Source organism: Corvus moneduloides, chromosome 13 (genome assembly GCF_009650955.1).
Source record: "Corvus moneduloides isolate bCorMon1 chromosome 13, bCorMon1.pri, whole genome shotgun sequence".
NCBI classification, from domain to species: Eukaryota; Metazoa; Chordata; class Aves; order Passeriformes; family Corvidae; genus Corvus; species Corvus moneduloides.
Window position 1 is genome coordinate 20,322,767 of NC_045488.1, and position 26,923 is coordinate 20,349,689.

The following is a 26,923-nucleotide window of genomic DNA, read 5'->3' on the forward strand; positions in this document are numbered from 1 at the left end:
ATTAGTGAGGTTAGAGAAGGACGTGGAATCAAGTCTGATCCCAGCCTGAGTGCTGGGAAAGAGTCTCACCCATCCCTTTAAATGGGCGTTCTAGCTTATAAACAAAAAATTGAGAGCAAGGTTTAGAAATTCACAGTTAAGAAGGTTTTTTTTCACCTCAGGCAAGACATTCAGCGCTGTAAACAGTCTTCATTTGTTGGGATTGTTCAAAATTTGCATCTTTGGCCTCTCCAGTGTATTCCCTTTGACTTTATGCAAATCAAAATCATGCTAAGAGTTACATCTTCTGAGTCAGAAGCTTCGGGTAAGGCAGCTCGACACTTGGGAAACAAGACAAGCGCACGTGTTTCTCGAGCCGGGGTAAATTTTTATGTATTTATATTCCAGTGGTGAAACGCTAATTTGCATAAGGCAGGCCACTAAAACGCTTACTTCTTACCTAGTCTGAGTTCTCCAAAGTTCCCACACCCAATCTTCTTGCCCACTCTGAAGTTGGGTCCCACCATGAGAACGCCGGAAGACGCCGACGAGCTCGGCCGAGAACCGTGCCCACTCCTTCCCGGCATTCCTTTCGTCGTCCGCTGCCTTTCATCCTTATCCCTATTAGGATGGTCCATGATCTTAGTGAAAAACCTCTGCCAGCAAGCTGGCAGAAAGGACTTGGAGTACACACTCTTCTCCTTAGAACAGAAATTTATATCCAAAAGTATCTGTGTTGGAGTTCAAGAGAGTCATGGAAACTCATGGAGTTCTTTTGGCACCAGATCCAGTTTCCTAATGCATCTTGACAATGTACCAAAGGGTCGACTCTGTTCTTGAGAATTCAGTAAAGGCAGGCTGCTTTTGGTTTCTTACCTGGGGAAAAGAGGAGATATATGAAATAAAGATCATTATTTTAAAATACCAGGTGAGGAAGGTACAACAGGGCCAATGTCCAGAACTTTCCTGGCCTCAAGGAATTTAACAGCTATATGAAAACTTTATCATTTTCTTAACAATTTTCTGATAAAAAGCCCTGATGTCATGAAGAAATGTTAAGTGCTGCCCATCCACTGTTGCTACTTGTCCCAGTTTTGGAAGTGTCTCAGATCAGGCTGGACGGGGCTTGGAGCAACCTGGGATAGTGGAAAGTGTCCCTGCCCATGGCAGTGGGTGGATCCAGCTGAGCTTTAAGGTCCCTTCCAACCCAAACCAGTCTGTAATGGTTCCACTGGAGCTATCAGGACTGACACCACATGCAGTAACCGAAGCCATTCTGACTACCCCAGCGTGTCAGGTGGACACTGCAAGGAAACCCCACCTTTTAGTCCCTGTGAAGTGTAGGTTTGGTTTCTCCTCACTTCACACATTAATAAAGCACTACACAAATGCCAGACAAAAAATACAAAGGGGCCAATGAAAGGTGCCAAGAGAAGAAAATTTTGTAGCACTTAAATAAAATTCTCCATTCTTTTACCTCTTTTCAAGTTGATCTACATTATCCCGAACAACCTAAGTCGGAAGGGACCCTCAAGGATCACTGAAGTCCAACTCCAAATCGACCTCAGATATATTTGCTAATTCAAACTGCTGTCCTACAGAGATGACCAAAATGAGGAGCCAAAACATGATTAATTATTTTTTAAAAGCTGATAACTCAGTCAAAAAGGGACAAAACATAGATGCTTCTCAACCCTTGCAGGCCAAGTGGTTCTTCCGTGCTCAAGAACAAGACCAAGGGCAACTCGCAGGAGCTGCAAGGACCCAGAAGGTCCTGCCCCACAAGCGCAGCCCAGAGGTACCATCATGGTGGTTGAGCTTCCCCTCACTTCCCAAGAAATCAGCATGATAAAGGGAAAGGTTGCAGGATGTCTTGTCTGCACAGGTGCTGCATCCGGAGATGGTATCAGGCACTCTCGGGGTGCAGCTCTCAGGCAAGAATTAGAATGAACACCCCTGGAACTACCCCCCACATCCCAGGATATAAAGGTACTGGATTGTAGCCCTACAGGAACACTGCTGCATTCAGATTTTCCAGATGTGAATGGAACAGTTCCTGAATAATTTTACCAACAAGGTTTGTGTCCTCCAAAACAATCCCACAAGTGCTCAATGAGACCACCCAACCAAGAGTCCTGTGGAAGGACACCCAGAAACACAACCACGTAAATGAGAGCTCAGAAGTTACTCGGGCAACTGGCTCAGTTCTCCTGCAGCAATACCTCTGTAGAGGGCTTAGCAAGAGATCCTTGTGCTCATTTTGCCATGAAATCATTAAGGTTGGAAAAGGCCTCCAAGATGATCGAGTCCAACCATTAACCCGGCACTGGCCCAGTCAGTGATGATCCTCTGGTCCACCAGATGAAGCTATGCTACCTACTTCCAGTTATTCAAAAATAAAAGACAAGGATTATTACCCATCCACACAGAACAGAAGCATGAGCCCTCCTGAAATCTGACTGCTTTCCCTGGCCTCCAGCTGTGGAACACCTCTATTTCTGGAGACTTTTGGTTTGACCTAAGGCACCTGGATAGAAGGCAGAAGTCACCATGCTGGATCCAGAAAATGCAGGGAACTCCCAGCTGGAAATTCCAGGTTTTGAGTATTTATAGAATCCCAGAATCGTTTGGTTGGAAGGCACCTTAAAGCCCATCTCATCTCATTCCTCTCCCTGCCATGGGCAGGGACACCTTCCACTAGCCCAGGCTGCTCCAAGCCCTGCCCAACCTGGCCTTGGACACTGCCAGGGATCCAGGGGCTGCCACAGCTTCTCTGGCAAATCTGTGCCAGGGCCTCACCGCCCTCACAGAGAAGAATTTCTCCCTAATATCCAATCTAAACATACCCTTTCAGCTTAAAGCCCCCTTGACCTATCACTTCTTGCTCTTGCAACAAGTCCCTCTTCAGCCTTCCTGTAGGTCCCCTTTAGGTACTGGAATTCTCCTTGTCACTTGGGACTGTTGTGGATCCCTGCAGAAAACGTCACACAGCATGTCTGCAGCATATCCAGGAGGTCTGACAACCACTGGGTCACCTGAGAACCTCAGGTGTCTCAGCCACACCACCGGTTTGACCATAAACCCAAGTGACAAGCTCCCAGCATGCTCCCCAGCAATGTGTGAAACACCATTTGCCATTCAGCACCTCTGGCCTAGACAAAAGAGCTGGAGATGTTCATGTACAAGAAATTGTTTAGCATCACCAAGCTTTACTCATCCCTCAATTTAATTCCAGATTTAATACTCAGAACTGAATATGGATAAGCAGGAAGCATCCGTTACCGGTGAACCGGTGGAACTGGTTTCTCATCACAGACATCTCCACACACTCTCAGCTGCTATGCTTGGCACAGACACAGCACAGTTGTGTTTGCCCTGTGAAACCAGTCTGCAGGAGCAGTGATGAGGCTCTATCAGATATCAGAAAATCACCTTGACTGGACCCCACCCCAGGCTGTCCCGGGAGGAGAGACTGGCCTCAAAACAAACAACATGAAAAAGAACCATCAGTGAAACTACAGAGTTTTACTGCTGAACTCAAACCAAAAGTGAGAATGAATTCTAGTAATTGGTGGATTTACTCACACTAGTATTTCTGATAAAATTCTGGAAAGATAAAACTGAAGCATGGGAAGTTTTGGTCTATCTGCCTATTTGGTCTATCTCTGCTATGGCGAGAGAAGTAGCCACAGAACATTCCAGCCAAATGTTGTTTTATTTCTAGTTAAAGCCATCATCTTCCATGTAATAAAACACATGGGTCTGGCACTTGGGGACATGGCTTAGTGATGGGCTTGGCAGTGCTGGGAAAATGGTTGGACTCAGTGATCTCAGAGGGCTTTTCCCACCTAAATGATTCCATGATGCTGGGGTGTTCCTAGGGTTGGATCACTAAGAAAGATAAGCAGGACACAGGAATTCTATGAGTAAAAAACCAGTAACACTTTGAAAAACACACTAGATCCCATCAAGGCCAGAGAAGAATTTTTTCCCCCTGGAGACCAAAGTCATTATTTTAATCAAGGCTGAATAATTTAAGACCAAGATCTACCTTCAACCTCAGAAATGGAAACAGAAAGAAATCTCCAGCAAGAGCACAAACCCTGCCCAGTTTATACCTTGCTCAGCACTTCTCAGATGGGACAAGCAACTCCATTATCCTCAGGCAAATTAAGCACGAGTCCCACCACACATTTTCTGGCTCGCAAAATAAGATGTTAACGGTTCTGAGCTCCTACGCCTCCATCCTTCCCCCGCTCCCCATCTGGATCAGGTCTCCCCAGGGAGAAGGAGGGAAAGGTCACGCCTGACAGTCTGCAAACACTAAACATCCCCTCTCAGCTGAAAGCCTCCTGCAAACAGGAATTCGGAGCAGCGAAGGATGAGTGAAGGGTGCCTCTGGGAAGCTCTTTATCACGGCTAAGCCGAGGAGCAGAGCCCAGCTGCCAGCACACCGGCTCACACACAGATCTTACACCGTCATTACCACCTATTAAAAACACGAGTCGTAAATACAGCATCAAATATGGCCTTTGAGGACCAGCACAGCACTCAGCTTTGGAGGGGAAGCGGCAGAAGAATGAAGACCAGACTGTCAGTCACATTAATACTTAAAGGCTGCTCAGAACACCAGGATGACTTCCTGCCACGATTCAAACTTTTTTATGATGATTCCTTCCTACCTTTCCACCCACTCAGCAAGATTGCTCCTCAAAGTTACTTCCATTTGAACAGGGCCGCATGAAGATATTTCCCTAATGGTGAATCAGCCCAATTCCAGGATTGATTTCACTACAATATAGTTGGAGACACAGGAACAGTTACTTAATGAAAGACACAGGCTTGAAAGGAAATTACTTGCAGCACAGTTAGCTATGTAAAAACCAGCAGCACTGTATCCTACACGCTTCTAAACACTTAGACCCAAAATTATGTCATAACTTCTCCTCCATCAATAAACCTGCAGCACTACAGCTAGAAACCAGCTTCCAGATGGTGTTAAATCATGGAATGGTCTAGGTTGGAAGGGACCTTAAAGCTCATCTTGTCCCACCCCCTGCCATGGGCAGGGACACCTTCCACTATCCCAGGTTGCTCCAAGCCTCGTCCAGCCTGGCCTTGGACACTTCCAGGCAGCCCTGGAAGGCAGCTGCTGTTTGTGTTGATATCCATAATCCAGTGTAAAGGAGTGTTTAATGCATGGCACAGAGACACTGCTCACAGCCACAGAGTTTTTCAGGGGAGCCCTTCAGACACAGGAAAGGACATTGCAAATGAGAGGTTGGTGTAAAGAAGCGAAAGCCATCCTTGTTCCCCCTTTTCAAAAGAAAAGCTCGCTTCCCTTGGACTCAAAACTTCTTTGGCCTCCTTGAGTTACTCTGGAGACCCTTCCATGATAGGAACAAGTTTTGTCAAAGTCTTGGTTTGTGGCACTATTTCAGAAATCTGTCCAAACTGAAATAGCCAATGAAGCGCCCTGCTTCAAATCGAAGCAAGCAGGCCTGGTCCAGGTCTGCGTGTGGTTTTGATCCCTGAAGGAGTCACTACATGCCAGAAATAAAACTGCAAATGCCCGGTGAATGAAGTAACACCCAAAAAAGCAGGAATTCAGCCCCATAATTCATTTAAAATTATTTTAAGAAGAGACCCCCAAGAATACCCCATTTTGTGTTGGGATGGGTGAGCTCACCCCGCTCTCTACAGACACAGGACCACAATTCCTCAAAGCAGCTCCAAGATCATTGCTTTAGGACAAGGCACATGCGTTCCCACTGGGTTTTCCAACATCCACCCCACGTGCCTGTGTAATATGTCTGGTAAGTCTCCTGATCTGGAGAGCGCTTTCCAGACAAGATCTGCTACTTCCTACATGACTTCAAAGACTAGAAAATCCTCCAGGGCTCTCAACTGACATGTTATAAACACACAGATATGAGCTCACCAGCTTCCACCCTCACACTGTGTAAAATGTAGAGCCTTCAGCAGCAGGAAACTTCACTGGCTTTGCCACAGACTGGGACAAAGGGCTCACCCTCTGAAAAGGGAGAGCAGCCAGGCTGTGGGTAAGGAGGAACAATGTGAAACCAGGACATACACGATATGTTTGCTCACGTTTTCAGCATCTGCCAACTCATTTCATGAGCTTACACCCCTAAATTTAGAGGATCAAGCTGGCTTTGTATGCTCTGCCTCATTGTGCACATTAACAGCTTCCAAGGTGACAGGGCTCTGCCTTTATTAAAGCGCAATTAGCAAAGCCTTCGTTTACAGCCCTGCTCTCTTCTGCATGGACACGCATCTCCACTGGCTTCATGTCCCTTCAAGCCTTCTCATCCCACTGCCTTTATCTCCCCACCTTCATGGCTCTGCATTTCTTATCCTGCTTCTGTCCTTCCAACTGGACACAACAAAATTTTCTTCTTCTGCAGCCATCTGGTTACTTACTCCTGGCAGAGTCACTGTTCTAATAACGAGAAAATAAGCAAGTTTTGAGATTTGCCCTGCTCCTGAGGAGACAAATGAACAGATTACCAAATATCCTATCTTAGAATCACAGAATCCTCAAGGTTGGAAAAGCTCTCTAAGGTCATCGAGTCCAGCCATTAACCGAGCACTGTCCGAGCATTAACCATGTCCCCAAGTGCCACATCTACGCATCTTTTGAACACGACCAGGGATAGCGACTCCACCATGGCACTGGGCAGCCTGTTCCAATCCTTGACAACCTTTTCTATGAAGAACTTTTCCCCAGTATCAAAACTAACCCTCTCCTGGCACAGCTTGAGGCCATTTCCTCTCATCCTGTCCTCTGTGCCCTCGGAGCAGAGCCCGACCCCCCCGGCTGCCCCCTCCTGTCAGGGAGTTGTGCAGAGCCACAAGGTCCCCCCTGAGCCTCCTTTGCTCCAGGCTGAGCCCCTTTCCCAGCTCCCTCAGCTGCCCCTGCTGCTCCAGCCCCTTCCCCAGCTCGGTTCCCTTCCTTGGACACCCTCCAGCCCCTCAATGTTTTTCTTGCTTTGAGGGGTCCAAAACTGACCCTGGGATTCCAGGTGTGACCTCAGCAGCACCCAGTACAGGGGGACAATCCTTACCCTGGTCCTGCTGGTCCCACTATTGCTGACACAAGCCAGAACACTGCTGGTTTTTTGGCCACCTGGGCACACCGGGGCTCATGTTGACCAGCACCCCCAGGTCCTTTCTGACCAGGCAGCCTCCCAGACACTCAACTCCAAGCCTGGAGTGTTCCACGGGCTTGTTGTGACTCAAGTGCTGGACCTGGCACTCAGCCCTATTGATCCCTCACACGGCTGGCCCTGTCCCATGGATCCAGCCTGTCCAGATCCATCTGCAGAGCCTCCTGCCCTCCAGCAGATCCACACTCTTGGCATTACCTGGAAGAGGGCCCTGCTCTGGTGCTTGGCTATTACCCAAGCCAAGGAACGGAGGATGATGGAAGGTCAAATGCTTTCCCCACTCAGACATGACAAATACCCTTTTTGGGATTTTTTTTTGCCTTTTGTTTCCCACTCAAGAGCTTTCTGGTTACTTCAAGGATCTTCCACTGGATGTATTCCAACTCTCCCCCTGTACCCCAGCAGCACCTCCACACAGAGATCAGCATTTATCTGTGCTTCCCCAACCAGCACTACGGTGACCTGGTTTCAGTGTCCTCAATGTTGTGCAAAACAACAGAAAAACTGAAAAAGTAGGTCAAAATTCTCTGTTGCAATTTACAGCTGGGAACAGCAGTGACAAAGCTGGCTGCCAACTACAGCAAGCAGGTGCACGTCATGTCGGATGCCCCTCACTTGGGAGATTCTTCCCAACCTTGGAGGCTGCAGATGCCTTTTAAACATTGTGAATTGCTTCCCTTGAAACATTTGACCCAACAATTTAATCTTCACCTTGTGCAGTTAGTTTTGTTCAGTGCTTCACAGGCAGAAAATAAGGAGGCACACAAACAGTATTTAAGTCTAAATTGCTGGGAAGGGAGAAGGATGGACAACTGTGGATCACTACACTCATTCATTACTCATGAATGCCCAGGATTGTCAAGTTTGCATCCTCCAATTAGAGTTTTTACAGACAGGGATGAACCCAAACGAACTCGTGGCTTTTTCCATCTGAGGGGAAGTGAACTTCCAAGAGCTCTTTTCCTTGAAGACCTTGTGAACATGCTAAAACACATTATTTGTATAATCCCCAACTAAATACATTGGCAAGTTACTTTTCCAAGTGATCGCTGTTGATCATTTCACTGGGAGTGATCCAAGCACCCATTCTCTAAGTTCATTCCTGAACTTTGCTCCCAATCCCCTTGATGGAAGCTCAGCACAAAAGCCAGGAATGTTAGGAAGGGAAAATCTAATTTAGTTGGTAATTTAGTTCTTCCACACAAGCAGAGTCAAAACAAAGCATAGAGCATTTTCCAGGGAAGTGGTTTGTGTGATGTGAGATCAATTCATCGACTTCTCTCCCTCAACTGAGTCCCAGCCAAACGTGTGCCAGCAGCCATGGATGCACATTCCTATAGATGTAAAAAGGACTAGAGACCATAATCTGTCAGTAAAGGAGGGTTAGTACAGTTTATGAAGAGGTGGATTATGCTGGAACAGCTAAAGGAACAGTTGAATGATGGAATAAAATTTAAAAAATCCCCTCATGAAACCCGAGCTCTATATATTTTTGGATTTTTTTTTTTAGGCTGGGCAGAGAAAAAGCTGAAGCACAACTGCCAGCTCAGCTCCCCTGTATCTTCTGGGGCTTGAGCAGACGTCAGACTCACACCCTTCTGCAGAAATCCCATCCGAGTGCCAAAGCCTGGCTGTGAGCGGCACATCCCTGTGATCCGTGCAGGTGCTGAGCCCACACAGCCCACCAGCCCCAGGGCTGCATTCCCTGCACCCTGCAGGTCCTGCATCCTGCAGCCCCTGCCTGGAGGGGACCCTCCCACTGACAGCACTTCTGGGATCTACCTCCTGACAGTACAGCAACTGAGCCCAGCTTTACGATCCAGTGTTTAGAATCACTAGGGGCAGAAAAGACCTCCAAGATCATCAAGTCCAACCTTTGAAAAGCTTCCCAAAGAGCCTGGTGCTCGGGATAGCATCTCTGCTTCCAAAACAGGCTGTGTAAGGCCACGTAAGATCAAGTTCCAGCAGAAATATGCATTTATGGGGATGCTACAGAGGAAATGAGGAAAAACCTGCCAGCAGCAAGAGGTCTATAACAGACCCTGCAGAAGTTCTTTTCTCTGATATCCAGGCATCATAAACCTGTAGTTTTATTTTTCCTCTTAAAATGCTGGGTTGTTTAACAGCAAAAAGATGTTCCTACACCATCCCCTTCCTTCCAGGCAATGGCTTTGAAGAAAAAACGGGCAAAGATGTCTTCTAGACAGCCATGTGCATCCATCATCAAGGAATAACCCACAGCACATGGATTCAGGTGCATCCATGGTGGCTGATGGATGTAGTTTGCAGTTAATGGTATCAAAGTCCTCGACAAGACCACCACGGGAGCTTAGGCTCTGGAGCAGCCTTGGATCACTGGCAGCAACATCACTTTTACAGATCTCCAGCCTAATTTAACCCAGATGCGCCTCAATCATCTACAACTGTTTTATCTGCGCTCAGTCTGGCAAGGAAAAGCAGCCCAGAGGATGAACTGCAGACAGGCTCAGACAGTTTGAAAAGACTGGTGAACTTGGCAGCCAAACACAACTTCCCCCTGCCCCCAAAAACCCTGGTAGTATCCAAACCATGAAGTGCTTTTTTCTGCTTCAGAAAGGAATGCAAGTAACAAGTTCAGAGCCAAGGCAGCGTTCACAGTGTGTGTGGGGTGGGGAGAAGCCTCTCACCAGAAGAAAAGTCCTTGTGAAGTTGAGGAGATGGGTGAAAGGAAACTGAAGACAGCCTGATGGCAAGGGTGGGTAGAGCTATGCTAGTGGGACCCAGCTCGGGATAACAGGGAGCCCTGAGGTGCTGAGAGGCTTTTGGCCCTGTCCCAAGGTGAATCCAGCACCCAACAGGGATGTGTTCCCCTGTGGAAGGACATATTCCTATTGACAGCCAGCCAGTACCCACAAAAAGTGTCATAACAGAAGAGCAGTGAGGTGGGATTCAGATGCAGGGTCTTTGTATCCCAACTTGAGAAAGCTGGGATACAAGACCGCAGGCTTGGCTTATGGTTACCTGATGGGAACAGGTTGTCCCCTCTCTGTCCCACCAGAGCACCTCCAAAAGCTGAGGACAAACAAGCAGAACTGTTTCTTTGTTGCCTCAGCTCAAAATGACACCAAACTTCTGCTTAGTCTCATATCAGCGCCTAAAATGAGCTTCAGACAGCACTGGTCAGATTCAGGATCAGGCTCCTGGTGCTCAGTGTTTGTACCTGATGGCTCAGGAGACAGGAAGACATCTGGACTCTCACAGCATTGAGATCTAAACATGGGTGTAAGGGCTCTCCCAGTGTCCAAGTGTCCACCACAGAGCAGCAAACCCTTGGAGAAAATTCCACTTCCATGCAACAGGAATGAAGTTATGAAAGTACACCAGAAGTAGGTGCCTTCAGAAAGGGGTTTTCACGCAAGTACCTAATTCAGTGAGAGGATTTAGCCTCTCACCAAATGCCAAAAATTTTGACCGAGTGCCAAACGCACTGTGACCTGGGCATGGCTGAGCCTGGCTCAGGTGTGTCCTGCAGGGATGAACAGCAGCCACCAGCCAAAGCTCGTGTGGCTGTAAGAAACCATGCATTCACGTCCTTCTGCGATTCCGAGTACGACCCCACAGTAACTCAAGCAGCTGGTCTTCATCACCACACAGCCTCACACGCAGAGAGGATGAACAGGTAAGAAGGGAACATGCCCAAGAACAGCGGAGGTGGGTAAAATTCTCAAGTACACTCTGTGCAGCTGAACTTTAAGACCTGGCCTGGCAGGTCAAGGCCAAATGCTCCACAGCAAATGGGCAAGAGGAGAACTCTGCCAAGTCTGCGCCACTCCATCCCACAGACTCTTGACTGTGCCCAACAGACTTCACTCGAGGCTGCTCATCACTAAAAACTCCATGTAAGAGCTGGGTAATAAACTGGAAACACGGTGATGTAAGAGATGGTGAGCTGGAACAGCAGCACTTCTTAAAAACACAGTTAGTAATGGTGATGCCAACAGGAGAGAGATGGAGTATGTTAAGGGAAAACACAAGAGAACCTGATAGTCCATGATTTAATGTACATGTTTTTTCCTTTTAATGCCTGAACTTCACCTTCTCCTTAAGTGAAGATACTGCCTTTTCCAGCAGTCATGGAGAGAGGATCAGACCACGCTGTCTCGTCATATAATGAGACATTTGGCAGGAATTCAACTGATATCACCTACATATTTTGTTTGCAACTAAGGCATGTCTCAAAGAGGAAACTATGTACCTGAGACCTACACAGGGAGAGAAATCTGCCCCAGCTTTTAATGGGCTGCTTTTCTGGAGGCAAATTGCTGTCAGACAGGGGTGACTGACCACTCACCTGCTTACAAGGGTTAGAGCACAAGGAAGCTGGAAAGGTAAGAACTACAACCCCTGAGTCCTGCTCATCTGGGCTTAAAAAAAACCCAGTGCTTCAGCCTAAGCAACCCAACAATGTTGCCAGCAACCAGATTGCCTGCCAGCTCTGTTTTGGGAGAGGAAGGTTTTTATTGGGATAGATCACATACATTAAAAACTGCTAGAGTTTGATATTTAAGGCACTGTTGTGCTCAACGCCTGAAACCTTCTGCAGCAATTTGTCTCCCCTTCCCAGTATGGGGTTACAAAAACTCCATGCTGTCAACACTGCAGCCCCAAAACAAGCTGTCCCACCCCAAAACCCACCTATCCCACAAGGCAGCATCCTCATGGCACATAAAGAGCCACCCTTTCCTTCCTCTCTGAGATGTAGGACTCCCTAAATCTCCCAGATCTCCCAACTGTCTGTCCTGACGAAGCAGTTCAGCTGTCAGAAGGACGTAGATTACTGAAAGGTGCCAGGAATTACATCCAGACCCAGCAAAATACCCTCTGGAGAAGCACAACCCCCCCTTGCAGGCAGGCCAGAGGATGTTTAGAGCCTGTCTCTTGCCTTTTAAATTTTCATTTATTGTATTTTATTTTTCTTTATTTATTTCTAAATGAAGCAAAGGTCACTTGCTGGCAGTTGAGCCGCCTCCTCCCCAGTGCAAGGTCCAGTCTTGGTTACTGGTCTAACTGTGCTGGTGGCTACACCCACACCATCAGCTCCATAAAAATCTGCACTTCCTCAGTAGGGCAATTAGGCACCATAATCCCAAGATACACAGTCAGACAGTTGCATTTGTTCACAGAAAGTAAATGTTTGTGCCGAGCTCCTTCCTCAATCTGGCAAGGAAGTGGCCCGTGGCACCCGCCCGCAGGGGGAAGCCAAGCAGGAGCCACCAACACTCCAAGAGCAGCCACATGGCTTTAAAAAATTGTAATACTTGAAGATCTGTGCTGTTGGTTGGTTTTATGGGTTTTTTCTTCCTCAATTTTGAAGTTGCCAGCTCCTCAAAAGTCTTCACACCTTGGATGGATATTTTAGCTTCCTCCAGCTGTATTAGGAAGCACCATCCCACATCTGTCATTTTTCTACCTGTGCTTTCACAGGTGCAGCTTCTTTGTGAAATGAGCCCAAGATGAGGTCCATGTGCTCCATCCAGGAGCATCCAGCATCAGTCTCTGCACTGGCATTCCTGTAAAGCCATCCTACACACCAGAACACGCCTGGGTGGCACATGCAGCACCAGAGATGGCAACAAACACTCTCTGGTTTCCCACAGTGACAGTCTGGAGAAGCTTCAGAGATGTCTTCTGCCAGTACCCATCCAGCTTTCACATGGGCATCACCAAGGTCATCAAATTTCCCCCCTCAAGCTCACAGTAAAGGGACAAATGTAAATTTGTGAAGGATCAGCCTGGTGGAGACATCACCATCCTTTCCTAGCTCTTCTGAACATGGGTTGTCAAGCAGGCGTGGTCAGACATCACCTGCCTTTGCACCAGGTGATGGACAATGTGCCCAAGAGGCTGTTAATGCCTACAGGGACACCTGCAATCCCCCAAATCCCTGCAGACCAAGAAAAACACCATGGGTGGGTTAAGTTATATATTAGGAAAAAGTTCTTCTCTCAGAGGGTGGTCGGGCACTGCCCAGGCTCCCCAGGGAATGGTCACGGCTGCTACAGCTCCAGAAGTGTTTGGACAACTCTCAGGGACATGGGATTTTTGGGGTGTCTGTGCAGGGCCAGGAGTTGGACTCGATGATCCTTGTGAGTCCCTTCCAACTCAGGATATTCCACAAGATTTTTCAAGCCACAAGCAGTAATTCCAAAGCCATATCCTGGATCACATTCATTTTCATTATTAAGCCAGATATTTGGAAATGCTGCTGTGTTAAGGTTGTGGCAGTGGATTTAATTAATGTCAGCCTCTGCCACCACCACTGATAACCCTTTATGTCCATCTCAGCACTGCATCACCACCTGATGCTTACCTGACAGGTCAATCAAAGGCACTCCAACAGTGAGTGAACACCTGAGCTCCCTTTCTGAGGTCACCTTGCTGTTTTGGTTCCTTCCATTACAATTTGTGCCAGAAGAGCATCACCATTGGAGCTACTCCATGGCCTAGAGGAGGGATACTGGATTCCCAACGCACGGCACATCCAGTGAGGGCAAGTGGCAGGAACAGGCAGCGCTGACACAAACGCTCAAGCTCACGGTGCATCCAATGGAGCAATGTCAGCTTAAGGAAGCAGCCTGTAAAGCAGCAGGGAAATGAGCTGAAGAGATGGCTCAGTTTTGGAGAGCTAATTTTACGTGACAACTCTTCCTGCTTCTCTCCTTTCCCTCGTGTTAAGGACTTTGCACAGTTCACGGCCTGGCTCCGTTTGCTGTAAACTCCAGACGTGCCTATGTAAAGGGAATATTGTGCCAAAACAAACAAATCTGCCACCCACTTGTGGTGGCAATCCATTAGGAAGGAAAGGCAAGGCACACACCACTAAAACTATAAATATCCCCTAGCATGGACAAGAGGGAAGGCTTGTGGTTACCAAAAAGAAGGATTTTGCTGCATTCCTCAAGGAATTAAGACTCATGTATTGACACTCCTGTTTCAGAAGTTTCTAACCCTTTCCTGTGTTTATAGACTGGTTTGGGTTGGAAGCTCATCTTGTTCCATCCCTGCCATGGGCAGGGACACCTCCCACTGTCCCAGGCTGCTCCAAGCCCCATCCAATCTGGCCTTGGACACTTCCAGGGATCCAGGGGCAGCCACAGCTGCTCTGGGCACCCTGTGCCAGGGCCTCGCTGTCCTCACAGGGAACAATTCCTTCCCAAGATCCCATCCATCCCTGCTCTATGGCAGTAGGAAGCCATTCCCCCTTGTCCTGTCCCTCCATGCCTTGTCCCCAGTCCCTCTCCAGCTCTCCTGGAGCCCCTTTAGGCCCTGCAAGGGGCTCTGAGCTCTCCCTGGAGCCTTCTCCTCTCCAGGTGAGCACCCCCAGCTCTCCCTGCCTGGCTCCAGAGCAGAGGGGCTCCAGCCCTGGAGCATCTCCGGGGCCTCCTCTGGGCTCTCTCCAGCAGCTCCAGGTCCTTCTGCTGTTGGACCCCATGGCTGGGGCAGCTCTGCAGGTGGGGGCTCACCTGAGTGGGGCAGAGGGGCAGAATCCTCCCCTGCCCTGCTGCCCAAGCTGGGGAATCAGCCCAGGGCACTGGGGCTTTGGGGCTGCCAGGGCTGTGCTCGATCCCTTCTCCACCCAGCCTGTGTTTGTGCTCGGCATGGCCCTGGCCCAGGGGCAGGACCTTGCATGTGGCCTTGTTGAGCTCCGTGAGTTTCCCACAGTCCCGTCTCTCCAGGTCCCTCTGCATGCCATCCCTTCCCACCAGCCTGCTGACCACAACACAAAGTTGGCATCAATCCCACTTAACAAAGAATTCAAAGGCCTTGAATTTATGATAAATTCATAGGAGACCGATCAACACATTACCTCAGTGAGGAAAATAATGAAGCACCAGCTCAGTTATGCAGCATAACACAAAGGAATCCACATGGGAGTGGAGTCACTCAGCCCTGTTCACAGAAGAAGCCTCAGAACTTGGGCCTTATTAGGCACTGGATTATCCAAACAGAAACCATGTTTCCTAAGACATCCTTGAATGCACTTACTCCAGCAGCAGAATCTACAGGAAGTGTGTGCAGCTCCATGAAACCGTATTTCCCATCCTAGAATGACTTACAAATCAGTGACACCGCAGAGAGAAGCCTAAACATTCCTCAAGAACCAAATAAATCTGTGATATAGCAACAGTTTGGTGCAGAAGGGTTAGAAATCACCTTATGGACTCCCTGGATTAGCAGTGGGAGAAACTAAAGCCAATGCCCTGCAAGGAAACAATGAACAAGGAGTGGTGATCAGAGGAGGTCCCTGGAGCTGAAGGAGAAAGCTGTTTATTCTACCTCTCACACTCATCTGGACTTCAGAGTCAAGTTTCTCTCTTAAAACAAAGCAGAGATGCCACACAGGTGCTCACAGAGATCTGTAGCCAAGGGAAGCACATCCTGATGATAACATTCCCTTATCCTGCACTGCATGGCCCTGGACTCATCACAGCTGGCACATTTCTTCACGTTGAGCTTCAGCATTTATTTCACAAGCAGTAACCTCACTGAGCAGAGACACAACACCTTTTTCCACCCTATTAGTTTTAATACCATCATCTAAAACAAGAAGTGGGGGTTTGTCCCATGCAAGATTTGCCTCCAAACCACAAGAGAAATCGGAGATGCTACGAAGCCTCTTTGTCCTCTGAGAGGCACCAACTTCCCGTCCAAATCCTCCCCCACCACCAAATCTTCACTTAAATACAGGCTGAGCTCTAAGAATCCTTTGCTGGAACCCTGCCTCCCTCAACCACAGATCCCCTTTAGGTGCTATCTTAAACTGTATTTCCAAGATTAATTACTCCATTACAGCACCTGTTCCCCGACCCATGCCAACAACACGACCTTGAGAAAGCTGGAAAAGCAAGCCCAATTCTTCTGCCTACAAGGCAGTTCTTCCACAAGGAAAGACAGCACCTCTTGATCGCATCTCTAGACAACAGCCCAGTACTTCAGGCACTTTTTCAAACATCATCCTTTGTGGTCTGAAACCCAGAAATGGCTCTGTACTCAGCCACAAAGTACGCTTTCGAATCACCGCATGCGGAAGAAAATTCAGGCTATTTCTAGCTGAGTCTTCTCAGACAGATCATGAAAACAGGCAGGTGGCACAAGGGCATTTCAGATTATTCAGAGAAATGCCACAACAGTGCAGGTGTGATGGACAAACACCAGCCAGCCAAGCCCCTGGGAGCACGGGAAGAGCACAGCGATGCTCCGTGTTGGAGCCAAGGACTTGCAGACCACCTCAGGACCTGTGATATCATCAATGCAACCGTGCTGGACTGGCTCTCCTCCCTGACTGAACTCGCCCTGCTCTGGGTGTATCTGTGCAGCCTCTTGTTCCCACAGCTCATGGAACAGTGCCCTGCAGTGTGGGCCACACGAGGTAGCTCATCCCTTCTTGAACCTGTGACCTTCGGAGCTCATTTGAGGGCAACCACCGTCCTTGTTCACAGGAGCAGCTCCATGCCCCCAAAGATGGCATCCCCGAAAATGAAAAGCTTGATACAATTTCACCACGGCCAATTTAGAAATCTGCATCAGAAAGGTCTTTTTAACCCATTTTCCATTTCCATTGATAAGTGAGAGAACAAGAATTGGAAGAATACCATTTTGTCACAAGAACTGCCCAGATTTGATTCTCATTCACCTGGAGAAGAAAGTTTAGGTGAGAAGGAAACTGAGGGCCATCTGCCTCCTGATACAGGAAATGTTAAAAATTAGATCTCCCAGCAGCTGAGGGCAATATTAAAATGAAAATAAACTCTCAACCATGCTTGTCTGGCCATCATCCCCCACAGGCTGCATCTGAAGCTGCACATGGAAAAGGGAACAACCTACCCAAATATAATCAACCCCTTGTTTGCGATGGATCATTGCTTGACCACATCTATAAAGTACCAGTCTGATGTCCCCAAGGGACCTGGCTTCATTACCTGCACTCTCTGAAGTGATTTACGGCCCTGCAAACCTCTGCTGCTGCTTGAGGAAGAGAAGATGACAACAACCATGTATTTGCCTGTAGAAATCACATCACCTGCCAGCTGGCCAGGAAGGAGGTCGGATAGGCCCTGTCTGCAGCTGATCTCTCCTCTCCCACAGGCCACATGTGCAAATGCTGCACAGCAGAACCTGGGAGCGCTCACACCAAAGGACTTCTGACAGGAAACAGGAGATGCCACTTCCAGGGGCCAGCTCTTCTGGTGTTCCTTGAAACACTACCAGATACAGGTGATGATGCCCAAGTATCTCCTGACATCCCTTACACACTTGTACGCTGAGAAATGAAAGGATTATAATGATTTTATAGTCTTTTCCAGGGATTACTCCCTGGTTTACTGTGATAGGTGCACGTTAGCAGTGGGGTTTGTTTGTTCCAAGGAAAGGTCAGAGGTACTGTATGACAATTTTCCCAATTCATGTACAAACACAAAAAAGCAGCCCATACCTGATCTAGGTGGTGATCAGGTACAAAACTCAGCAATCAAGCTTTAGTTTTCCTGGTAGTGGGTTTTTTCCCAGGAAAGCAGTCAGTGAGACCAAGCCTTCAGCACGGCTCAAAACCAGCCCTCCTGGCTCTGTTTACAACAGCACAGCCATAGAGTCTGGGTGAGAGTCAAAGCTCTGTATGTACAGCAATCCACACGCTCGTGGAATCATGGAATGGTTTGGGTGGGAAGGGCCCTTAAAGCCCACCTCATTCCAACGCCCTGCCATGGGCAGGGATGCTGCTCACTAAGACAGGTCCCTTTTAGATTCGATCTTAGTCTCTCAGACACACAGGGAAGTGTTTCATACTCAGTCATCTACAACTGCTGAAGCTCAGAAATGAGGGGTTGAGGTGATGAGAAAAAGCTCCCAATTCTTAGAATTGAAACGATTAAGTGTTTACCTCCAGATTCATGACCCAAAGGAAGCAAGCAGCAAGGAAACCTTCCCAGATAAAAATCAGTTTATCCCAGCAACATCTATCCAATCTACAAGCACTTCCCAGCAGCTGCCTGCAGGTGAACCCCCAAATGGCCCCACAGCACCCCATGGGCCTGAAACGTTGCTTCCACAGCACAGAGCAGCTCAGGCTCCTCCAGCCCATTCCAGAGATGTAACAGACCATGAGCAGAGCATTAGCAGTTCAGCAGCCAGGCTGAGACAGGCTAAAAGCTGAAATTAGGCGAAGACAAGGCAACTCCAGCACAGCAGAGCCTCCCAGCACTGGCAGCCATGGGTCAGGGTCATACCTCCCACGCTGCCGGGAGGGACAGAGCGGCTCCACGAGCAGTGACAGCCCCACACTGGCACAGTTACAATGAGGAAGGACAGAGTAGGAGGCAAAGCCAGGCTTTCTTTAGGTGTCTCGGGGCTGAGAGAGCGACAGGATGAGAGGACATGGCCTCAAGCTGTGCGAGGGGAGGTTCAGGTTGGACATCAGGAGGAATTTCTTCTCAGATGGAGTTGTGAAGCATCAGAATGGGCTGCTCAGGGAGGTGGTGGAGTCACCATCACCGGAGGTGTTCAAGAAATGACTGATGGTAGACCTAGTGCTCTGTTCTGGTTGAAGAGGTGGTGATTGGTCAAAAGTTGGACTTTATCTTAAAGGTCTTTTCCAACCTAAATGATTCTGTAATAAGGTAATTCTGACTGAAGAGCTGAGCAGCCCCCAGGTTACCACACAGGCATGCCTGGTACACACACATCAGACATGTACCCCAGTTAACATCCAGCTACTCCAAAAGGCACCTTCCTGCTCCTCCATCCATCAGACACCCTCAGCTCTCTCCTTTCCACCAGCTCTGGCACTTGTTTGACCTCTCAGTGAGTCAACTCCAGAACTGCAGGGCTGGCTGCCAGCCAAATCCCAGGCTGGATCGGGTTGGAAGGGACCTTAAAGCTCACCCAGTGCCATCCCCCTTCCACTATTCCAGGTTGCTCCAGGCCCCATCCAACCTGGCCTTGGACACTTCCACAGCTTCTCTGGGCAACCTGTGTCAGGGCCTCACCATCCTCCTGAGAGGTTGAAGAAGCCTCAGAACCAGCACAAGGAAAGGCACCGGTCGGTGCCACCATCTCTCCCAGCAGGAACAGGTTGTCACACACTGTTGCTCCATTAACTGGACAGAGAAGGAACTTGGGAACAATTGGACATTCATGATTCCTCTAACACACCACAATAAACACACAAACTCGAGGAGTTCTGCTTCCCCCATCCTGCAGTAACTTTCAGTAGCTCTGTGTAACAACGCCAGAACATAAAGGCTCTCGTTCGTGTTACGCTTAACACATGGGTTGTGCTAAGCAGCAACAGCTTTCCCTCAAACTGCAGCCACATTTTCCACCCTCACAGGTTTCTGGAACGCTGGGATGTAGCACAGCCCCCCTCCACCATCCCATCAGGAGAAAACAGGACAGGAAACGCTGAATTTCAAAACTGGAAGAAGCAGCACAAGGGAAAAGAGTTCAAGATGCTACTTCAAGTACCAGTCGCACATCTTACTACAAGAAAAGGACATTCAAGTTACCTCTGGCTTAAGTGGTGCCAAAATTTTGTGGCAGACACCTAGAACATCTGAAAAATCACCAAAAAAAAGTCCAATACATACCAAAATCCCTAATTTTGAAGACTGGAGCAGAGCATCCACACTGTGTCCTGAAGCATTTCCAGCACTGGAAAAGGTGCAGAAGCACCTTTAGCCTAAACCAGCAGATACTTTAATCTCCAAAACCTTGAAAACATCTGCAGAGCTGAACTCCTCTACCCAATCCTTACTTCTCAGGTACAGAGCTATCACCAGTACCTCCAGTTACAGACCAGTAAATTTCCTCTTGGAGATCACTGCACACCTCCATGTCCGAACTGCACAAGAAGCAGCACAATGGGAGCAAGATATCCTCGTGGGGGAGAGAAATGGCACAGCTCTGCCTTGATTTATGTAGTCTCTGCAGACCTGGACAAGGAAACAACAGACCCAAAAATCCAGTACATGGATCATTCACCCCCAGCAAAGAATCCCTGTGCAATCTTCTCCCACACAAAGTGGTCCTGGATGGACAGGACAAACCCCCAGGATGGGGATGTTTCAGAGACAAGAGCTGCTGGGAACTTCTTGCAGTGACCACCAGGACCACTTGCCCCATGTCCCCCAGTAAAACACCGGATCACCTCTTCCCCCAGCTGGAAAACTGAGGTAGGAGTTGGTTTCCCATGGAAATATGAAATAGAGAAATAGGAAATAGTCTAGCAAAGCACAAGGGTGATCACAGAAGACCTACAGACAGCAGGATTCCCACGGTGGCATATCCACCAAATAGAATTAATCCATACAGTGCTAATTGCCCAAGTAACACAAATTGTTGTGAGACAGCTCAATCCCATCCCCCTGCTCCCAGCACCGCACTTATGGAAGCACTAAAAACCACGGAAAAGGCCTCATAGTATACCACAAAAATCAGGATCCATCGCTGCTGGAATCAAACTGCAAGGCTTGCAGTGGGATTTCAGCAAGGAAATGGAAATCACGCTGACATACAATTGTTCCGCCTCCCTATTCGCCTTCACACATTTCTCACAGGTCAATTTTAAAGAATTAAGTCTTGTTCAGTGAAACATCTGGTGGCTGTTGCTAGAGGAAACCGACTATCTGCAACATTTGAGCAAAAATAATGAGTTACATAAAAGCCAGACTGCATAAGCAAGGACAAGTGTTTTGCCAGTCTGTGAATCTCAGAACCTTACATGAAAGCTCACGTTTAATTTCTGGGTTAGAATGCAATGAAGTCAACTCACACACATTACAAACCTCATCAAGATTTGAGTTTTCTCTAAGTTTATGAGGATATAATCGTGCTGTATTGGAATTAACTTTCTAGCTACCAACTCTCCTAAAGGTTTTCTGCAAACAGCACAGACAGACAACTTACAGCTTAAAAACGGGCCAGCTCAGCTCTAGGCACTTTGAGACTTAGTTCAAGCCAGGACAAGTTCGAGAGTTAGAGAAGAGGGTTTTGGTCTTTCACTATTTGAGTCAGGAGTTCTCCCATGCCTAATGGAAGAGTATTTTCCCTTAATGCTACAGATCATCTTTTCCTCAGGGTTTCTCAGTGTCTGCAGACCAACACCCACCAGCTGAGGCTGCACTGGGCTGAACAGGAGGAGTGATTTTGTGGGAGAAGTTGAGAGGAGCTCTAATGTATCACCATTCACGTCCACAAGACCAACCAGAAGCCTTTAAGATTTCGGATCTGTGATAGAGGCTCTCCAGCTCCTGAAGGCCCACAACTGGAGGGGCAGCATTCCCAAGAACATCTCCAGCAGGCAGCTCTAATATACGGGAACTGCACTTCACATGATGTACCTTTCTACAAATAGATATTGCTGTTTTTTGAAGAGAGCTGAAGCACTTAAATAATCCAGAAGCCTGATGGATGACTAATACAACTAGAAAGCTCCATGTACGAGAAGAAATTTTGGCTTCCCCACATTACCAGGGCCGCTCTCAGGATGCAAGCAGGGTACAGAGGAGGCACCTGCAGCTCTCCCTGCTGTCTCCCTGGTTCTGGACATCAGCTTGAGGCTGCAGCTGCTGCTGCTCTTGCTCATTTATGCCATCCAGGGAAAAAAATTTGCACCTAAGGCCAAATTCCTCAAGCTGGACGCGGCTGACCAAGCACACCGAGGTCACCACAGCAGTGCCAAGAGCCAGCTCCTCACTCACATGGGCAACATCTGGCTCTGCAGCACAAATGTGGGAGGGAAGCATCTGACACTGGTTTCACTGGAGCTGGGAAGAAGTCAGGCCAGCACACCTCGGGGATCCTGAGGCAGGGAACACACAGGTGAGGACACACACAGACAAGTAATGGCATGAGGCAGAGTGCTGGCTCACAGGAGCACCTGTGGAAGCCATGGAATGGGAAAAACAGCGCTTCTTTAAATATTAAATTAAAATATACGGAGAGATAAAAGGAGGCAGGAACAGGAAACCAGCTTCACCCAAGTGAAAAAGCATGCTACAAACCCAAACCTCAGGAAACAGGTTTATCTGAGTCAAAAAAACTTCCCAAGATCCCAGACATCTTACAGGCAGCATACAGAAAAACAAGCCAGTGACTTCAGTTCCAAAAGAAACCCTCCACAACATCACAACGGCAAAGCTTTAGACTGCAGGGGTTTCTCTTTGAGAAAAAAAATAATGTGAAACAAGGCCCAGGCAGATGACACAGCCTCTGCTGGGCTCATAGAAGATATTAAAGCACAGAACCAGCCTGAATTGCTCAAACTGAACACTTTTCAACAATTAATGACACTCCTACTACTGTCACCAAAAATAGACAAATTGGTTTTAGGGAATGAAGCTGCAAAAATAATTTGAGATACAATATCAAGCAAAAGTGGAACCAGATTTCTCCTCCAGGCTGGAAGATGCTGAGAGGATGAAACTGTGGCCCATCCATCACACACCCCTCACCCCCCGCTGAAATTACCAAAAGGCAAGAAGCTCACGAAGCTTTCTACAGAGAAAATTCTAAATGGAAATGACAATTTTAAAAGAATTTATTTTGTCACATCATTTTGGCCAAAAATAGAAACAACATTCCCAAAGGATGCTGCACAATTATGGCCCTAAACAAAACACCCCAATGACTTAATCAGGATCACTCAGTCTGCACAGGAAAAAATAGTTTGTCACTACATAAATGCTTTTTCAGAAGTCCAGAAAGGGAATTCTAGTGCCAGTTTCAGCCTTTATGGACACCCCAAAAACCCCTTGTGCCAAGCAGGGACTGGCACTCCCTAAAGGTCATCATCCTCACCAAACCAGAACACTCGCTGGTTTATTTTCATGAAATCCAGGGATCTAGTCCCACTGGAATCAGTCCAACACTCTCACATACAAATGCTATTTCCTTTTGATTTCTGGAGAGGAAAATTTTCCCAACAACTTCAGTTTCGAGTTTTCTGCTCATTCCATAGGTCAGCTGCTATAGAACAGGTAACCTGGCCCTTATTTTATTTGTCACTCAAACACTTGGACGCAGAACACAACAACTCTGCTCCCAGTTCACCACAAAAGACTCTGGACTCTCCCTGCCTTTAATCCTGCCCAATTTCCTTGTTCGTCACTGACGAGCAGCACTGCAGCTACCTACTTCTCAGCTCTACATGTGTCGTTCTAAAAATAAAACCAGGGAAAGGAAATCAGGGATGTAAGTTCCCAGATAAGTTACTTCAGATGAAAAATGCTGACAAAACTGAGAGGGGGGGGAAAAAAAATTAAAATGGAAATAAGGAATAAGAATTGAACAACTTGCATTTGGGTCTCTAAGCGTCCTTCCACAGGCTTGGCAGATATTTCATTGATAATCCAGACACCATACTGGATTTTTAGTGTCTTGCCTTATTTGGAGAATCAAAGAATCACAGAATGGTTTGGGTTGGATGGGACCTGAAAGCTCAGCTTGTTGCACCCCCTGCCATGAGCAGGGACACCTTCCACTATCCCAGGTTGCTCCAAGCCATGTCCTGGCCTTGGACACTTACAGGGATCCAGGGGCAGCCACAGCTGCTCTGGGCAGCCTGTGCCAGGGCCTCCCCACCCTCACAGGGAACAATTCCTTCCTTGTATTTAACCTAAACCTCCCCTATTTCAGTTTGAAGTCATTCTCCCCTGTCCTGCCCCTACAGTTCTGGATGAATGGTCCCTCTCCGGCTTCCCTGTAGCCCCTTCAGATCCTGGAAGGTGCTCTGAGGTGTCCACACAACCTTCCCTTCTCCAGATGGAACAGCCTCAGTTCTCCCTGTTTCCATAGGGGAGGTGCCTCTTATCAAATACAGGCGAGTTTGGGTTTTTTAGGAAGGAATATTTGAGTATCTCCAAGCCAAGACACTCCAGAATATCAAAGGCATGTGACACTCACCACACGAGGTGCAACTCACTTCTTAGGCTTGTTATCCAAAATCACAGAGCAGCGAGCGCTGGGGCGCGGGAGCAGCAGAGCAGCCAGGCACTCATATCTGTACTGAACCTGGCAAGGAAGAAAGCACATTTCAGGAAGTCTCCATGCGACAGTTCACACCAGTGACTTCCAATCTTACTGTATGCTGCTTAAAAACAAGAAAGGCATTGTTTGTTTTCAGCTGGATATGGCAGCTTCCAAGTACTGGGGATGAAATGGAGCCAAACCCCACTGCTCATAGGAAAATCATTCTCCTTACCCTCTATCAGGGCAAACTCATAGCTTTCCACGCAATAAATAATGTGAACTTTAGTTCAGAAGACAGAGTTTTCTTAAAAAATAGATGTTTCCATTTCTTCAGTAATTGGAGGTTTGGTTTTTGGTAAGCTGTGTTTCCCCACCTTGGGAAACAGGTTCCCAAACCTGAACTCCTTTGATGCAGTATCCCTGGGCTGGCTCCATCTCCTGCTGTGCTCCAGGCACTTTGGTCAGAAGGAAGCGTAAGGGTTTTTTTTTTTTTTTGTTCGTTTGTGACTTTTTTTCCTTAAAAAACACCTTCCAGAGCACAGGGCCCAAATAGCAATTTCTGAGGGGGAGTGCACTGTAACAGGGGATGTGGAAGTCAAACCAAAATGAAACTATTTCTGGGTAACTCTGCCCAAAGCAACCAGACACAGCCTGTTCTGTACTCAAAACTTGGGCCTGTAACGTCCTTTGGACGAAAACACATGGATAGTTCTAACAAAAATGAAAATTTTAAAAAGCAAGTCTAAGTTCTGAGAAGTTCTGTCATCTAAAGAAGGTTCTTCTAAAACACCACAGGAGACTCCCTTACACAGGCTACAAGCAACCAGCTCCCCAATGGATACTCCAAGTTAAGTCAGCACTTTATCCTTCTTTTTCCAACTGTTACAGCAATGTAACAGTAAAGGTCCATATTAGCATCTTAAACCAGAGAGCATTTTTACTTTCTCCAACATGAAGTGCAAGACAGACCGAAGCCACTGTGGCTGTGCTGCTGACTGACACCACTGTGACTGAAGCACACAGGAATTTGGTGTCCACCTCTGCCCTGTCCTTTCAGAAGCTCGTGGTCAGTCCAGTCCAGGTCACATCCGTGCTCTTCTGATGTTGTTCACAGTTTCTGTCCTCAAGAAGCCTGGAGGATTGCTCACTAGGGCTGGAGCAGACTTCGAAAGCCCTCACAGCCCAACAGCTATCATTAATTAACCCTCCTCTACAATTATCCAGCACCAGCTCCAGAATGAAGCCAACCACCAGTGCAAGGAACATATGCCACCACTCCAGTGTGCAAGCAGTGGCGCTCGTTCCTCTCAAATGAAAAGGCATTAGGGAGCTGAACGTAGTCCTCAATATTAAATTTGTTGTGAAGCATTTAAGGCCAACTTTTGTTCTACTTGATACTAAAGTCATTCCAAGTTATTTGACCAGGTCAGAGGCTGCAGCAAGGAAGAACCAGCCAAACTTGTACCAAACCAAGACCTGTTGGGGTCCCTCCCCCGCCGTGTAGCCCTGGGAGAGGGGCCCTGAGGGCACAGACACGGGGCTTCCCTGCCCCTGCTCAGCCTCGTTCCCATGGGTTGGTTTGTGTTCCCTGCGCGGGCAAAGGACCCTTGGTCCCGTGACTGGGACAGTTCCTCCGCTGAGCCCCGGCCATGCGGCTGGAGAAATAAACACCTCTGAAACAGCTATCAAGAATCTGTCTGTCCGTATATATTTCCTTTCCACGGGACTCCTGGTTTGATATATGCGTGTTGCAGGATCCCCACTGCAACAAATGGTGGAGAATGCGGGCAGAACGATCCCCGATCCCTAAGCGACTGATTTGTGTGAGTAAACCCTGGAAACTTTGGATTCCTCTTCTTGGTTTTGCTTTGCTATTCCATATCTAAACTATGGAGGAACAGTGGGAAGACTCTTGGCTCTCCGAGCCGCATATGGACATTTATCTTAAACTTAAAATGATTCTTGAACAACGATTTGTAAATTTTAGCTTGATTCAAGCTCAGAAAGAACTGAAACACTTCCTGGCATGGTTGTTTAAGAACTTTTTCTATGTTTCTTGGGATTTAATTCTTACCAAGGGCTTTTGGAAAACCGTTTGGACACAGTTAATACTGGAGTCAAAATATATGCCGATGGAAGAATATTTTCGTGAATATTATTTAGTTACCGAGACTGTTGAGCGATGTCAGCTGTGTCCTGGCGAAGGGAAGCCTGGCGCAGGGACCGTGCGGCCCAGGCCACGTGCACCGAGCGCTCTGAGAGCAGCAGCGAGGCAGTTCCCGCGCGCGGGCGGAGCCACGCGAGCCGCAGTGTCGGTGGTGGAGCGAGGCGCGGCGGGAGCGGCGGGACCCGGCAGTGTCTGCCCGGCCCCGCACAGCGCGTGGTGGAGCGAGCCCCGTGAACGCCCGACCGAGAGGGGCGGCGCGCGGGCGGCGGCGGGCGGCAGCGGCGGTGGAACGGAGCCGCGCCGAACCGAAACACGCGCTGGAGCAGGGCGCGGGGGGGTCGTCGCTCGGGGGCCTGGCCGAGACGTGGATGCAGCGCCTGGCATCGGCAGCGAAGCTGCGACCAGAGGAGGCGACGCACGGAGAACTGAGCGGCGCGGCCCGGCCCGGCCCGCGCAGCCCCGAACGCGACCCCGGGAAGAGCGCGCAGGCACCAGCAGCCCCGACAATTCCAACACAGGAGCGACCGAAGGAGAGAGCAAAGACGCAGCGAGACAGAAAACAGCAGCCACTCGGAAAAAGATCATA

General features: G+C 48.2%; 1 protein-coding gene across 5 annotated transcripts in view; it reads right to left on the reverse strand.

Moving 5' to 3' along the window:
- The window catches only part of CSNK1G1 (casein kinase 1 gamma 1), a 107,854-nt gene that overhangs the window by 61,335 nt on the left and 19,596 nt on the right, over positions 1 to 26,923 (reverse strand). For 2 of the 5 annotated variants that reach the window (XM_032122384.1, XM_032122388.1), the window contains exons 2-3: positions 24,105 to 24,212; positions 440 to 855 (exon numbers count right to left, since the gene is read on the reverse strand). In XM_032122384.1, coding sequence (XP_031978275.1) covers positions 440 to 617 — 178 coding nt within the window. In that variant the 5' untranslated portion in view covers positions 618 to 855; positions 24,105 to 24,212. Of the gene's footprint in view, positions 1 to 439; positions 856 to 13,518; positions 13,692 to 24,104; positions 24,213 to 26,923 lie in introns of those variants that run through there. The other 3 variants (XM_032122385.1, XM_032122387.1, XM_032122386.1) reach the window with 3 other exon arrangements.